Source organism: Glycine max, chromosome 6 (assembly GCF_000004515.6).
Source record: "Glycine max cultivar Williams 82 chromosome 6, Glycine_max_v4.0, whole genome shotgun sequence".
Classification (NCBI taxonomy): domain Eukaryota; kingdom Viridiplantae; phylum Streptophyta; class Magnoliopsida; order Fabales; family Fabaceae; genus Glycine; species Glycine max.
Genome location: NC_038242.2, coordinates 15,704,237 through 15,718,093, shown reverse-complemented (window position 1 = coordinate 15,718,093; position 13,857 = coordinate 15,704,237). Strand labels below are relative to the sequence as shown.

Here is a 13,857-nt window from a genome sequence, read left to right as displayed (position 1 = left end):
GAAGTGTTTATGAATTAAATTTGATTGATTTTGAAGGAAAAATCATCATATTCAATCACTTTAGTTTTAATTATATTTTTATTTTTCCTAAAAAATAATAAATAAATATACATAATAATTTAAAATATCAAATATTTTATTTAAATGTCATTATATAATTATACCTATGCATCCTAACTCAATAAGTTAGAAAAAATTGATCTTTAATTATTTTTTATAAATAAATATAAATTATATGATAATTTTACAAATATATAAGAAATAAAAAATATAAATATGAATGATATGATCAAATTACGAATAAAAATATAGATATATTTGCAAGTTCCATTTGGATGGAATTGATTTTAAAAATTAAATCCAAAATCCAATAATAAATTTCAATTTTTTTCAAATATTTTATTTACTTCATCTTTGATTTATTTAGATTAATTTTTTCTATTTTCATTGGATTACATCGATTTCTTAAAAAATAGAAACAAAAGTAGGTTATTTGATGAACTCAACAAATTGAATTAAAATATTAAATTCAATCTCTATTAATTTGAGTTTAAAAATCATCCAACCGCAGTGGACATGTTATAAAAACAAATTGCAGAGTTTCCTGTATTTGTTGAGTAATTTACAAACACGAACCATCGATCCACATGGTATATAAATAAAAACAAAAAGAAAAACTTATCAGCATCCACTCGGCAGCTGCAGCTCCTCCTTTCTTCTTCCAATTCCAAACATGGTGGTGGCCCAAGCCATCTCCATCGCAATCTCCACCACCGCCACCAGAACCCCCTCTTGCTGCTTCCATTTCAACACCAAGAAACCTTCCCTTTTGGGCCTGGCCCACTCTCCCCAGCCCAATCTTTCAATCTCCGCCCCAAGGAACCGCAACAACACCCACTGTTGCCGCTGCACCCTAAATTCCGACCACACCTCTCTTACCTGGGATTGGAACCGATGGTGCCGCCATTTCTCCCAAATCGAACAGGCCGAAAACTTCGCCTCTGTCCTCAAGGTACATCAATAATTATAATAATATGATTTAATATATTTATTTCCCAAATTTTTGGTATTCAGTCTCAATAATCACTCATATTTTTACCAAGGGTCTAGCTCAGGTACTTGAGAGGTAGTTGAGCAGCGTGTCTCAGTTGTTGTAAATTCTCCCTTAGTTGTCTTCAATTCCTATAGATAAAAAGAAATAATCACTCATATATGAAAATAAAATAAATCTAACTTCCTTCATATGTTAAAATTAGTGTATGCGTTTAGTTACCTGTTTGAGTCCCTACATATGCATATACTTTTGTGAAGTGCTAGCAATACACTTCTACTAACACATGATTGACTGAAATTTATTGGAAACTACTCAATCATGAAAGAGAGAAGAGTCAATAAATATGACGTTAGACCCACAATTTTTTTGTAATTTCCAATAAATTTCAACCAATGAAAGAAAATGTGTTCAAAAGAGTGTGACATAGAGTGTGTCGCTAGTATTTTTCTATACTTTTTTGGCAAATGCTAACTAGTGTCCTTAGGGCATTGGTTAAGCCATTAAGGAACTAAAAAAAGATATTTTTATTGGGATATGCAAAATTGCATTGTCCATGACTTTTTACGCTCTCCTTTGATTTTCACAATAAATATTCTTTTTTTAGTTCCTCAACCGATGTCCTAAGAACACTAGTTAGCAAAACCCATACGTTTTAATCCATTTTAATCTGGCATGGACTAAAACGGATTAACAGGTGTACACGTAGGGAGTAAAATGACTTAAAAAGTGTATGTATAGAGACTAAAATGGGTGGTTTTTTGATGTAGATACTAATATGTAAAGATTATGTAGGTACAGCGACTAAAATGGGTGTATATTAGCTCTCATTTAACTTAGTCTAAAGCTGATTTTAATGTATGTTTATATGGAAATAGGTGATGCTTATGTAAATTGTGTTTGTGTGCTTGTGTAGTTTCAACTTGATGATGCTATTGAGAAGGAGGATTTTGAAGAAGCGGTTAAGTTGAAGAGGGCTCTAGTGGAAGCAACGTCCAAGGACACTGTTGCTGAAGTTATGGATCAGTTGAAGGCAAGAGCAGCACAATTTGTCTGAATTAGTTGATTTTATCTACATACGGTTTGGTTGGTACTTGATGTTAATCTTGTGGTTGCGTTATGTTGCAGAGTGCTATAGATGATGAACGATATCATGATGCATCAAGATTATGTAAATGCACTGGAAGTGGACTGGTATATTTCTTGGTTGCTCTACTTTGTGCTACCCCTTGTTCAAAATTACTTTTACAGTTTTTGATTATCACATATGGGGGTTCATTTTGTTTAGGTGTTTGGCTCAGATTTTTCTAGACTTATTTTATCCTCAAGAAGAGTTGAGCCAAACTTGCTTTTGGAAAAGTTATTGAAAAGAAAAGTAGTTTTCCTAATGAACAAAAGCCCAAAAAATAGAACTATTGTACGAGGAATTTTTTCTTCTATGTAGATGAGAAGCAAAGAGAAGTTAGAAGATGTAGCTTCATTCTTTTCTGTTATCCTAACCTAATTGGTTGGGAAAATCCTCCAATAAAAGAACACAGTTCAACTTGGCTTCCCAAACTTGTCTTCATCCATAGAGGAAGACAAGTATAATATCCACTGCACAACAACAATTTACAATATTTATTTCTCACATTGAGTTTATCAGATACTCATATGCCACATTTAAGTTACAACTCATTGTCTGGAGTGGGAGAGTATATGGAATTAAAAGTGTGCTTTGGAAGAGAAATTGGGAGTGATGTGGATTTAAAGTTTGTGTTCTTGAAGGAGTAAATAAAATAATTGATATGTTTGGAAGTAATTTGGTAACTGTCATCATTTGGGGGCTTTCCTTTGTTAGAAATCCACAGACAACATCCTGGAACTTCCAAACCAAAGAAATGCAACATGAGAAGTCTTACGTTACGCTTCAATAGAATGAATTTGGTAAGGGTAGAATACGCCCAATGGTCGATCGGAGTGGGAATGTAGTGTGGATAAGGTAAGGAAAGTGGCCGCTAGAGAGGAAGCCGGCCTATTAAGCGCAGCTAAGCTAATATGCGCCGGATAAAGCCAGGTGCCGGAGGTAAGCTCTATTCTATTCGGCCTGGAGCATTGATTCCCCATAACGAACAGGCTAGCTCTATCTCTCAATTGCCTATCCTGTGCTCAACATACTTATAACTAAGAAAAGGTTTTATAAAGTTTATATATTTAATAGGAAAGAAATAACCCTATCTGGAAAACAAAATAGTGGTTGTGATTTTTGAGTAATGATTTTGTTACTGATTGATGGCCTCTTCTTGATATTGTGAATCATACTCTCATATTGTTTGATGACCATTTTTACCTTTATGTTCAGGTGGGTTGGTGGGTAGGGTACCCAAAAGCCTCTGATGACCCCTTTGGTAGAATTATACATATAAGTCCTGGTATGGGTAGATTCATTGGCAAGAGTTACAGTCCAAGGTATGATTGTTCTATTTTATAGTTCACCCTTTGGTTATTTTATTGGGGTGTTCTGCTTATTTCTGTTTAATACAGACAGTTGATGAGAGCATCTACTGGGACTCCAATTTTTGAAATTTATGTGGTAAAAAATGCTGATGACACGTATCATATGCAGGTAATATTCAAATTTTCTAAATAAATTATTCTTGTTCATTTGTGACTTACCAATATGCTAGAGGAAAAAAAATCTTATTTCAAATGTTGATTCATGGATGGTTTTTTTATTGTTTTACTCTTATAGAAGGCCCACATATTTATCAGTAAAAGGCTTAATTTTAGGGGTACGATGCAAATATTATGTAAGGAAACTAAACATTAAATGAATTATAGAATGGGAACATCATTTTTGAGGTTTTGCTTAAGTTTATGAGTTTCAGTTGGCTTGTCTTTACTGAGTCTCTTGTCCCTAATATCTACTTGATTCTGAGTAGTTTGCTTTAGTAGTATGTGGGTATTGCTTATGATGTCATATTTGGCAAAATCTTATAGGTAGTGTATTTGCGACAAGCCAAAGGAAAGTCAAGGAGAAACCCTCAATCTGTACCTGCTAAAGGCCCATCCAAACCTGAGGTGGAGAATGCATCTGCAGTTGAGGTGCAGGAACCTGAAGAGAAGATTGAGAGAAATGATGAGAAAAACACTAATATCGAGGGAGTAACTGAGGAAGGCATTAAAAGTGTCATAAATTTTCTTAAAGAAAAAATTCCAGGATTGAAAATCAAAGTCATGAATGTTAGCGTTGAAGAGGAAGCAGCAGAAAACAATGATTCTATTAAGCAATTGATGGAGGAAGATAGCAATAAAACTGGCTCCAGTGAGAATCATGAAGAGGAAGTTAATAATCTTGATGAACCTGATGCGGTCACTCTAGAAAGAGATGGAGATGCCACAGAAGAAGAAAAGGATTTGGAAATGAAGCTTTTAATTGGTGGGGTTGTACACAACAATGAAGATACTCCTGTCAAGGATGAATTTATACGTCTTCCAGCTGAAATAAAAAATATGGAAAAGGATTCTTTTGTCTTTCATTTTGATTGTGGAAATGTAGATTATGGTATCAAAGAAGATAAAATTCCCAATATCAAAGTAGCAGCCCTAGCAGCACAAGGAGTCTCCGAGCTTATGCCTCCTGATGTTGCTAATGCATTTTGGAGTTCTGACAAAGTCTCTTCTAAGGTGAGATAGGGATAAGTAATATTTAAGCTTTATTAAAAAAAAACTAACCATGCATTTATATGTAGTTCTGACTGATGCTTCATGTAGATCTCCAAAAGCATGCGTGATATTGTCAGAGTTGCTATGAGTCAAGCACAGAAAAGAACTAAATTATCTGGGGATACAAATTTTAGCCGGATTATCTGTTCAAGAGGGGATTCTGATCCTTTTGATGGTGAGGTTGCTTATCCTTTTGTGTCAATGATGTTTTATGGAATTTAGGTAAAGAATTACTAAGAATTAATTGTGCTGGTTTAAATGTAGGACTCTATGTTGGTGCATTTGGCCCTTATGGCATGGAAATAGTGCATTTGAGGCGAAAATTTGGACATTGGAATGAAGTGGACAATGAAAACAAAACTTCAGATGTGGGATTCTTTGAATATGTAGAGGCTGTGAAGTTAACTGGGGATCTTAATGTTCCTGCTGGCCTGGTTTAAGCATTTTTAATTTCTTGATCCTTGTTAGTAAACTTCTATCAAGTTTATGTGTGAGCATGACAGGAAAGGAACTTTTTTTTTTGGTGTATAGGTGACATTCCGTGCTAAAATTGGCAGAGGCAATCGCATCACCAACCAAGGGATGTATCCTGATGATTTAGGAGTGGTAATGTTATAAGTGAATGTCTCTGTGTGTGTGGGTGCTTATTCATGTTGAAGAATGCTTAATTTCAAAATTCACTTTAGCCCATCATGTTGGACCTTTTATATTATAACCTCACACCTGCTGGCCCACATAGCATTGTGTCCTGTTCAGGTCCTATTTTTTGCCACTGCAGTGCTCTATCCAGTGCCCACTATAACAATAATGTTAATTACTCAAATCTCCTTACTTCTTCAGTATTATTCAAATTATTCAAACAAATGTGACACCCACCTCCCTCACTTTCTATTGAATGTTTGTCTTGTATTAATACAAATGTCTTTTAAATTTTGTGAGTTTCCTTGACTTGTATTGTTATTTAGTTATGTCATGAATTTTACATATATTTTTTTTAAAAATTTGAGTATTTCTATTTTCTATGCATATAGTATAAATTTTTAATCTGTATATTAAATTTCTTATTAGTGACCTGCTTTAGTGAGGTTTGCCGCTAGTCATTGTTATCTGAGATAGATAACTGTGGGCTGCAATCACTGTGAACTGTATAATACCAAAGAAATAGAAGATAGTGGTGACTGTATAGGCTTTTTCGGGGAGAGGCAAAGGCTACTCTTAGCTATCTCTACACCTAGAAAAGGATTAGTTTGGTTGTTGGCTAAAGGATACCTCCAGGGTACACCCAGAAACATTTAAACTTTTTCTACAATTTCCTTGAGGTTGTTTGCTAATGCTTTTATATGTACTTGGTGTTTTTGAGACCCGTATGTTTTTTATTGGTTTGCATCCTTTCTTTGCTTGAGTTCTCTCATTTTAGTTTGCCATTTGGATCACTTTGGATTGTTCTGGAACCATGCAACTAATCGTAAATACTGCACTTATTTCCAAACAGGTTGCTAGTTATAAAGGCCAGGGGAGAATAGCTGACTATGGTTATCGAAATCCAAAATGGGTCGAGGGAGAACTGCTCCAACTTAACGGCAAGGTAATTTAGTTGTCAGACATGTAGCGTTTTTTTTTTTTTTCTTTTTCTCAATGTACTAGCATGATTATTGATCTCTATCAATAGACATTTTTTTGATAGAGTTTCTGTTGACATTTTTTTCTGTTCTGCTGTTGTCATATTCAGGGCATGGGACCATACATGAAAGGTGCAGATCTTGGTTTCCTTTATGTCGTTCCTGAGCAAAGTTTTCTTGTGTTGTTCCACCGGTTGAAACTACCCGAGTGAGCCATGGTTGATGGTACCCTAATCCTGTCTAATTTACTTTCTGATGCGGGGAAGAACACGAAGCATTCTTACACCAGCGATGAGATTGCTGTGTTACCTTTTTTTCTGAGTGGTAGTTTTACCCGACAGGCAGGCACTTGTTATTTTTCTAGCCCCTTCTACGAGTTTATTTTTTGTTGTTCCTTTTACCAATCTCTTTGCTATCTATCATCTTGTGTATATAAATTTTGCTGACCAGTAAAATAGTATGATAGGAACTCTGAAAGTACCATTAGGGATCTTTTATGTGCATGTTATGCCTCCTTGTTTGGACTTCTCGTTTGTGTTAGTCCCACTTAGTCTGCATGTATGAAAGGGAGTTATTAATAATTAAATTTAATAGTAAAGAACTTCAGATCTGTGGTACTTTATGCACAGATTTTGTTTTTTTCTTTTTTTTTTATCGGTTCAATGTTAGTTGTTAATTTTTCGTTAGTAAGAAATTCAAATTCACTATCTTTCTCCTTTTTCTCTTCAATGATGTTAAGTTAATCTTATAATTCCAAATTTTGTTATTTTGTTACATAATTCCTCTTGAAAGAAAGGAAATAATGATGAAAAAAAGGATCATGCACAATGTCATTCAATCACAATTCTGTTTATTAATAATTATAAACTTTATGCTTCGTATGCCCTTATCATGAAGAATTATGGTCAAGGCATCGGCAGCTCAAAAGATGCCTGAAGCTAGATTTCTGAATAAACCTTATAGTGTTTTCGGTGACGTGTGGAGATTTAAAAGGTGTCCTGTGAGAAAGCAAGAGCACCATTATGTAACATGTTGCTTTCAATGGGTGTTTTTATAATGTTATTTGCTTGGCCTTAAGATGTTTGTACATGAATAAAATTGCATTAAAATGCTTAGTAGGAACCTTTCCAATCGACGCTGTGTTAAAGTCTGATGGAATTGTCTTTATTATTACACCAAAGTGAACGAAATCAAATTACTTTTATCCATTGGAAAAGGTTGTTTAGATTTTTAATCGGACCCGCTTGAATTTCCTTCGTTTATTCTTTAGAGTCGAGACTTAAATAACGCAATAGGAAAATAAGTCTTGTTAAGTCATGAAATCATTCACGCATTTTAATCTTATTTAATATTCTAAGGGAGCTTGTAAAGTATGTGTCCATGTTTAAATTTTATAATGCTATCTATGATTATGATGTATTTTAAGTTGGATCATGGGTGCATATATTCGTAAATTTTACAAACAAGGTTTTTTTAGGACTTTTATCCCGTGGCATGACATTACTTGTAACGAAATAGTTTAGCATTTGCATCTTGAATAAAAAATAGTTTCATCTCTAACTGACATTAAAGTTTCTTATTAGTAATTTGTCTAATAAAATAAGCCATTAAATATTGGCATTGGATGTCGAAATGAAACTTTATTTTTAATTAAAGCGTAATATTAAAAGCAAAGTTTTACCTTTTAAGTATTATTCTCTTGAACAAAATATGAGGAATGGGAAAAAGATACACAAACAAAGTTTTCAATACTTGTATACTTGTTAAAAGAACTAGTAATAAAAAGTTTTTATTAGAAGCAGTAAAAAAAGGTTTTTTTATTTATTAGAAATCACCCTAGAAATGCATTACAAATCATGGTGGAGTCTAATATTTTAAAAAAAAAATACTTTCTATTTATTACTTCTTAAATGGTGTCCTTTGAACACCTGTTAACATCTTTCTAATCTTTCTAATGTATAACAAAAAAATATGTCCCCTCAGTATCAGTTTTTCATAGTGTGACTAAATTGAGCATCATTGATTTAACTTAATCGTAAATCTTAAGTCTAAATCCTTGAGAATACAACTTTGTAAAAAAGCGTCACTCTGTAATAATCTTATAGTAACACTCATTTATATTAGTTAGAAGGTCTTGTTAACCAGCCTCTAAGACATTGATTAAGTAATCTATATCAGCATTTGTTTGAGTTAAATACTGTACCTAATGAAACATCCAAGGTCAATCAAAAAATAAAAATCGAGCATCATTGTCACAGGTGTCGCTTCATTGCTGTCTGTGAAAAACTAACCCAATCTTTTCATCTGTCACATACTCACATGATTCTTTTTTTCAATTAAATGATTAATTAATATGCTTATTTATGTCTATATGAAGTGATTAAAATAAATGACTAAAACGAAGATCATCTTAATAGAAAAGAATTTTAAGAAAAATATATTTATTAATTTTTAACTACCAGTAATATCTTTAAGATCCTTAAAAAATTTCATAAATTCATAAATATATAATTACAAATTATTAAAATTTGCCTGGTTAATTAACCATCAATTATTATTTTTCTCTTTGGCATAACACAAAAGAGCACTACAAGAGACCACCAAACAACTAAATCAGCTGTGATGTGTTTCAAATCAGTTGTGATAGAGTAGTTTTAGTTTAATTGGAGGGATAACTTTATTAATTTATAATAATTATATTTGATTTAAATATTCTTAATTATGATAAAAAAAAATACACATAGTTTTAAAAAATAAAAGCACTAGAAGAGTGAACTACGTGAAGCAATCGACGTGGCATGGTCTTGTACTAAGTAAGAAACAACAAGGAAACTAAGCCCATCGTTCTTCTGTTTTTTTCTTTTCACTTTCTTTCATTTTCCCACCACCCAAACAAACCTTTTCCTTTTCCATCTGTTTTCTCTTCGCCTTTATTGTTTTTTTTTCTTTCACTCTTGTTCCTTTTAAATTCCTCGCGACACAAACCAATGCAAACGGAAAACGCAGAATCGCAACTCACGAGAGTCACACCTCCGCCATGAACAAATCGCAGTCGAAGAACTCCGAGTCGTCGACTCAGTTCGACTCGCCGCACTGGGACGGCACCGAGTCGCCGGAAAAATCGCCGGAGAAGCGCGACAACTCCGTGGCCATCGTGACCGTTGGCAAGCTCAAGCAGTTCACACCGGAGAAGCGCGCGGAGCACCGGGAACCGCCGGAAAATCCGCCGTCGGCGGCGGTGGTGATGTTCAACGACCAGGCGGCGGAGGAGGATCAGAGGACGGCGGAAAAGGCGGTTCCGGCGGTCGGCGGAGGAGAACGGAGATCAAGGTCGGCGGCGGCGGCGGAGGGGTGGAAGACGGACGAGACGGTGAGCAAGGCGGCGCTGGGGTTCCGGCTGAGCGAGGTGGTGGTGTGTCTGATTTCGTTTTCTGTTATGGCCGCAGATAAGACGCAAGGTTGGAGTGGTGATTCATTTGATCGCTATAAAGAATATAGGTATTATTATCGTTAATTTCTGAAGTTTTGTTAAAATTTGCTTAGGTTGTGTTAAATTGTTAAATCAATATTTGGATGAATGACTTTTATTATATTTTTTTTTATCGATAAATGTTAAATTGTTAGAATGTTATAGAAGATCGAACAGTAACCTATATTTGAATGAATGATAATCGTAGAAATGTGCAAAGTTATTTATACATGGTGATGGTTATTTGATGTGGCAGGTATTGTTTATCTGTGAATATTATTGGATTTGCATACTCTGCATTACAAGCATGTGATTTGACATGCCAACTTGCCACGGGGAAACGCTTAATCAGTCACCACCTTCGCAACCACTTTGATTTCTTCATGGATCAGGCAAGTTGTTTGCACTTTGCTTTGCACCACTCTGTTTCTATGAGTATGTTACTAAATAGTCAAAACATGAGATTTTGCGAGCTTAATCAGTGATCTTGAGTTTAAATTTAGATGTACAATTAGGTTGAATACTCAAGGAGAATTTTGTCACTTATAATAATTTTACATGCTCGAGCAAAAGATTTCTCGTAAAGATTGCATAATGACATAAATATAATGTGCAATTTGAATTGTTTAACAACTAATATTACAATCTCAGTACTTGTCATTGATATCTTATTCGGTAGTATTGAAGGTGTCTTTCTGTTCTACCAGTACCCAAAAGTACTCACCAAAAAAAGGCTTAATATGACTGATGCAGCAATTTTAGGTACTGATTTAGTTATTTATTCAATTATTTATTATATGTAATAATAGATGACATTTAGGTCATGTTTGGTTTTCCATTTGAGGAAATTCAATTTTGTAGAAGCAAGACTAGGGTTTGCATTTAAGTGAAATTTAATGCTTTACTCTGATAGTTGTGTGTTTATCTGGAGATTTTGCACTAGAACAAGACTCAAACACCCCCGAAGCCTTTTTTCTTGTTGAAAATCATAACATCTTTGTGAAAAATTGATGTACAGGTTCTGGCATATCTTCTGATATCGTCATCATCGTCTGCAGCCACACGGGTTGAGGATTGGATATTGAACTGGGGGAAAGACGAGTTCACAGAAATGGCCACTGCTTCAATTGGAATGGCCTTCCTCGCTTTCGTTGCCTTTGCTATCAGCTCACTCATCTCTGGTTACACTCTATGCAACCGAAGCTCCATGTGAACCTCACACTTCCTAATTCCCCAGTTCTTACAACTTGTCTATCTATAGAGTTCTCTCTTGTTTCCCTTGTACTGTGACGTTACATGCCACTGGTTATGTCCTAACTAGTAGATAGGACTTTAAACCCAGAAACGAAGGCTTTAAAATAGTGACAATACTACATTCCAGTTTCCCCTATTTTATTTCTTTGGGGATTGTTTACCTGTTTGCTCATTATTACCGGAAAAAGAAACAAATAAACTTTACATCATTAAAGAAAAAGGATTAATTAAATTTTTAGTGCCTCATTTTTTTAAAATTCCATTCCATAAAAGAAAAACTTGGATCACGTTGAAGTAAAGGTCCCAATAGTCCCCAAAAACGTCAGACCACCAGATAATTGATAAGGAGATTTGAATTTTGAGTTATTTTTTGTTCATGAAAAATATGGGGTGGGTTAAGATGGTGCTTGAAAAATGAAAATTGTCTCGTTAAGTATTTGAAAGTTTTAGTTCATAGGTCAAATTGGTCTCTACAGTAACAGGCATGATTTGACATTAATAGGATGTTCTTGTGGCATGGTAAGTATTAAGGATTTTATGAGACAGTACTTCTTATTTGGGTCAAATTAGTATAGAGGTCCGAGGCAGTAATGCAGGGACGGTGGGAGTGGTTAGAAAGGCAAGACTGCAAGAAACACAGAAGAAGTTGGCCCTGTCAAATATCAAAAAATGAAGAAAAAAAATGTTAGAGGAGATATACTTCATCGTAATTCTTTATTAAAGAAAGATTATATTTATTTCATGCTTAAATAATTGAATTAATTTATTTTGATTAACTTTTTGTTTCTAACGCCTTAAAAGAACTTGAGAAAACATTTTCGATAATTATGCTGTTTTCACATGTTTTTTCTAGGACTCAACAAGGCTTAGGACGCACTCTATTGTTTTGAGGAAATGGGCTGAATGGATGTTAGTGACAAGGCGATTTAATGGGGGAATTTATATTGGCCCCTACCCAATTGCTAATGACCCCTTATCACTTTTTGAAAATGGGATAAAAAGACATTTTACCCCAATCTCTAATTTTCCCCGTACCTCACCAACTTTCGATTATAATGAAATCATGATTTTATTGTGTTGGAAACACATAATCATGATACCGTTATATTTTTTAAGCTGAAAAAATACTCAATGAAATCACGATTTTGTGTACAAAATCTGATACGCAATTGTAATTTTGTTGAGTATTTTGTATGTGGGATCGTGATTCTGTTGAGTATTTTGTAAGTACTTCGTATACAAAAACAAAAATATATTTTCATTGTAGTACAAGGGGTGCATATAGAGGGAACGTGATTTTGCATACAAAATACTCAACATTTATGTTTTATATTTTGTACGCAGAATCATGATTCTGTTGAATATTTTGTATGAAGAAACGTGTCTCCATCGTATATTTTGTACACATCCCCTATACTATAACCAAAACACGTTTGTTGTAGATTTTGTATGAAACTCTCATACTACAATGAAAATGTATTTTCATTGTTGTATATAAAGTATCATTGTAGATTTTGTTTGCACCTGCTACAGAACAACAAAAACATGTTTTTGTTGTAAATTTTATACGTGAATATATAATAGAACTATGATTATGTAAGAGAGACAATTTTTTTTAAAAAAAGAAAAAAGCACCCACATTGATAGAGGCCATAGCAATGAGGTTAGGACCAATAACAACTCCCTTTAATGGGATGACTCAAAAGAGCTAAGGTTATGGACAGGAGTCGTCGTTTATGTTCTTTTGGGCCTTGGGATTTTTGTTTTTGGTAAATACCTTGGGATCGAACTGCATAGGGAAACTCAAAATTTTTAAATTATTCTTTTACTTAGAGTTTTGAGTTTTGGATATAATTTTTTTTAAAAGAGGAAACTCTCTCAAAGAATAAATTTTATGGCTTAATTGTATTTTTATCCTAATTTTTTAATTTTTGGCTAATTTTACTCTTAATATTTTAATTTGTCACATTTTATGCCAAATTTTAAAAAACTTGTGAATTTTACCTCTAGTAATTTTTTTTTATTAATAAACATAAAAATTGGAGGTAAAATTTGCCAAAAAAAATTGGGGATAAAAATTGTAATTATATTAGAAGTAAAATGACAAAGTAAAATCCATAAGTTTCTTAAAAATTGAGATAAAATACACCAAATTAATTTTTTGGGAGTAAAATTCACCAAAAATAAAAAAGTAAAAAGTAAAAAGTAAATAGTACAATTAGGCCAACAAACAATAATCAGTATTAATTCACCTTTTAGGAGTAACACATCTACCAAACAAGAGAAATCGTTTACGGTCATTATTGTTATTAGTTGAAAGAGAAACATTTCGTGCCTCTATTTTATTTTAAAAATAAACAAAAAAAAGAAGAAATAGTTAAAGAAAATAGTGATAATAATTTTTTTAAAGAAGTGACAGCAGTTACATTTTGAAAGTTTATGAAGAAAATAAAAATGATTATATATATATATATATATATATATATATATATATATATATATTAAAAGGGTAGTTTAGGAATAAGAAATGTGTACATTAAAAGGAATAATTTCCTTTATTAATAATTATAAATGATAGTTTTTTTTATGATGGTTTATTTAAGTTATTTGGTGAGATCAATGGTGGAAAACGCAATCATTTTTTTTTCCTATTTTATGAGTTAAAGAGTATTACTTAATTATCATTATTCAGGATTTTAGGGTAAATTTGAAAAAAAAATTGTGATGATATAGTTTGTTAGAAATTACTCTTGACTTTT

The 13,857-nt window shown here is 33.3% G+C and overlaps 2 protein-coding genes across 3 annotated transcripts; both read left to right on the top strand.

The window, feature by feature from the left end:
- Nucleotides 1–589: 589 nt before the first annotated feature.
- On the top strand, nucleotides 590–6,878 carry LOC100783733 (protein EXECUTER 2, chloroplastic). The gene is made up of 11 exons (XM_003528104.5): nucleotides 590–1,012; nucleotides 1,968–2,084; nucleotides 2,180–2,245; nucleotides 3,393–3,499; nucleotides 3,575–3,656; nucleotides 4,031–4,717; nucleotides 4,805–4,931; nucleotides 5,021–5,190; nucleotides 5,288–5,362; nucleotides 6,249–6,341; nucleotides 6,486–6,878. Exons 1-11 carry the CDS (start codon nucleotides 734–736, stop codon nucleotides 6,585–6,587), a joined length of 1,905 nt encoding a protein of 634 aa, XP_003528152.1. The 5' UTR covers nucleotides 590–733; the 3' UTR covers nucleotides 6,588–6,878.
- A 2,341-nt stretch (nucleotides 6,879–9,219) lies between these two features.
- Nucleotides 9,220–11,258, top strand: LOC100808291 (CASP-like protein 4A3). Of its 2 annotated transcripts, XM_006581865.4 has the most exons (4): nucleotides 9,220–9,873; nucleotides 10,101–10,236; nucleotides 10,552–10,606; nucleotides 10,863–11,258. In XM_006581865.4, the coding sequence occupies exons 1-4, from the start codon at nucleotides 9,413–9,415 to the stop codon at nucleotides 10,913–10,915; spliced, it is 705 nt and encodes a 234-aa protein (XP_006581928.1). In that variant the 5' UTR covers nucleotides 9,220–9,412; the 3' UTR covers nucleotides 10,916–11,258. The 2 variants fall into 2 exon arrangements, with proteins under 2 accessions (XP_006581928.1, XP_003527020.1); XM_003526972.5 differs by lacking the exon at nucleotides 10,552–10,606 and having other exon boundaries at nucleotides 9,221–9,873.
- Nucleotides 11,259–13,857: the final 2,599 nt, after the last annotated feature.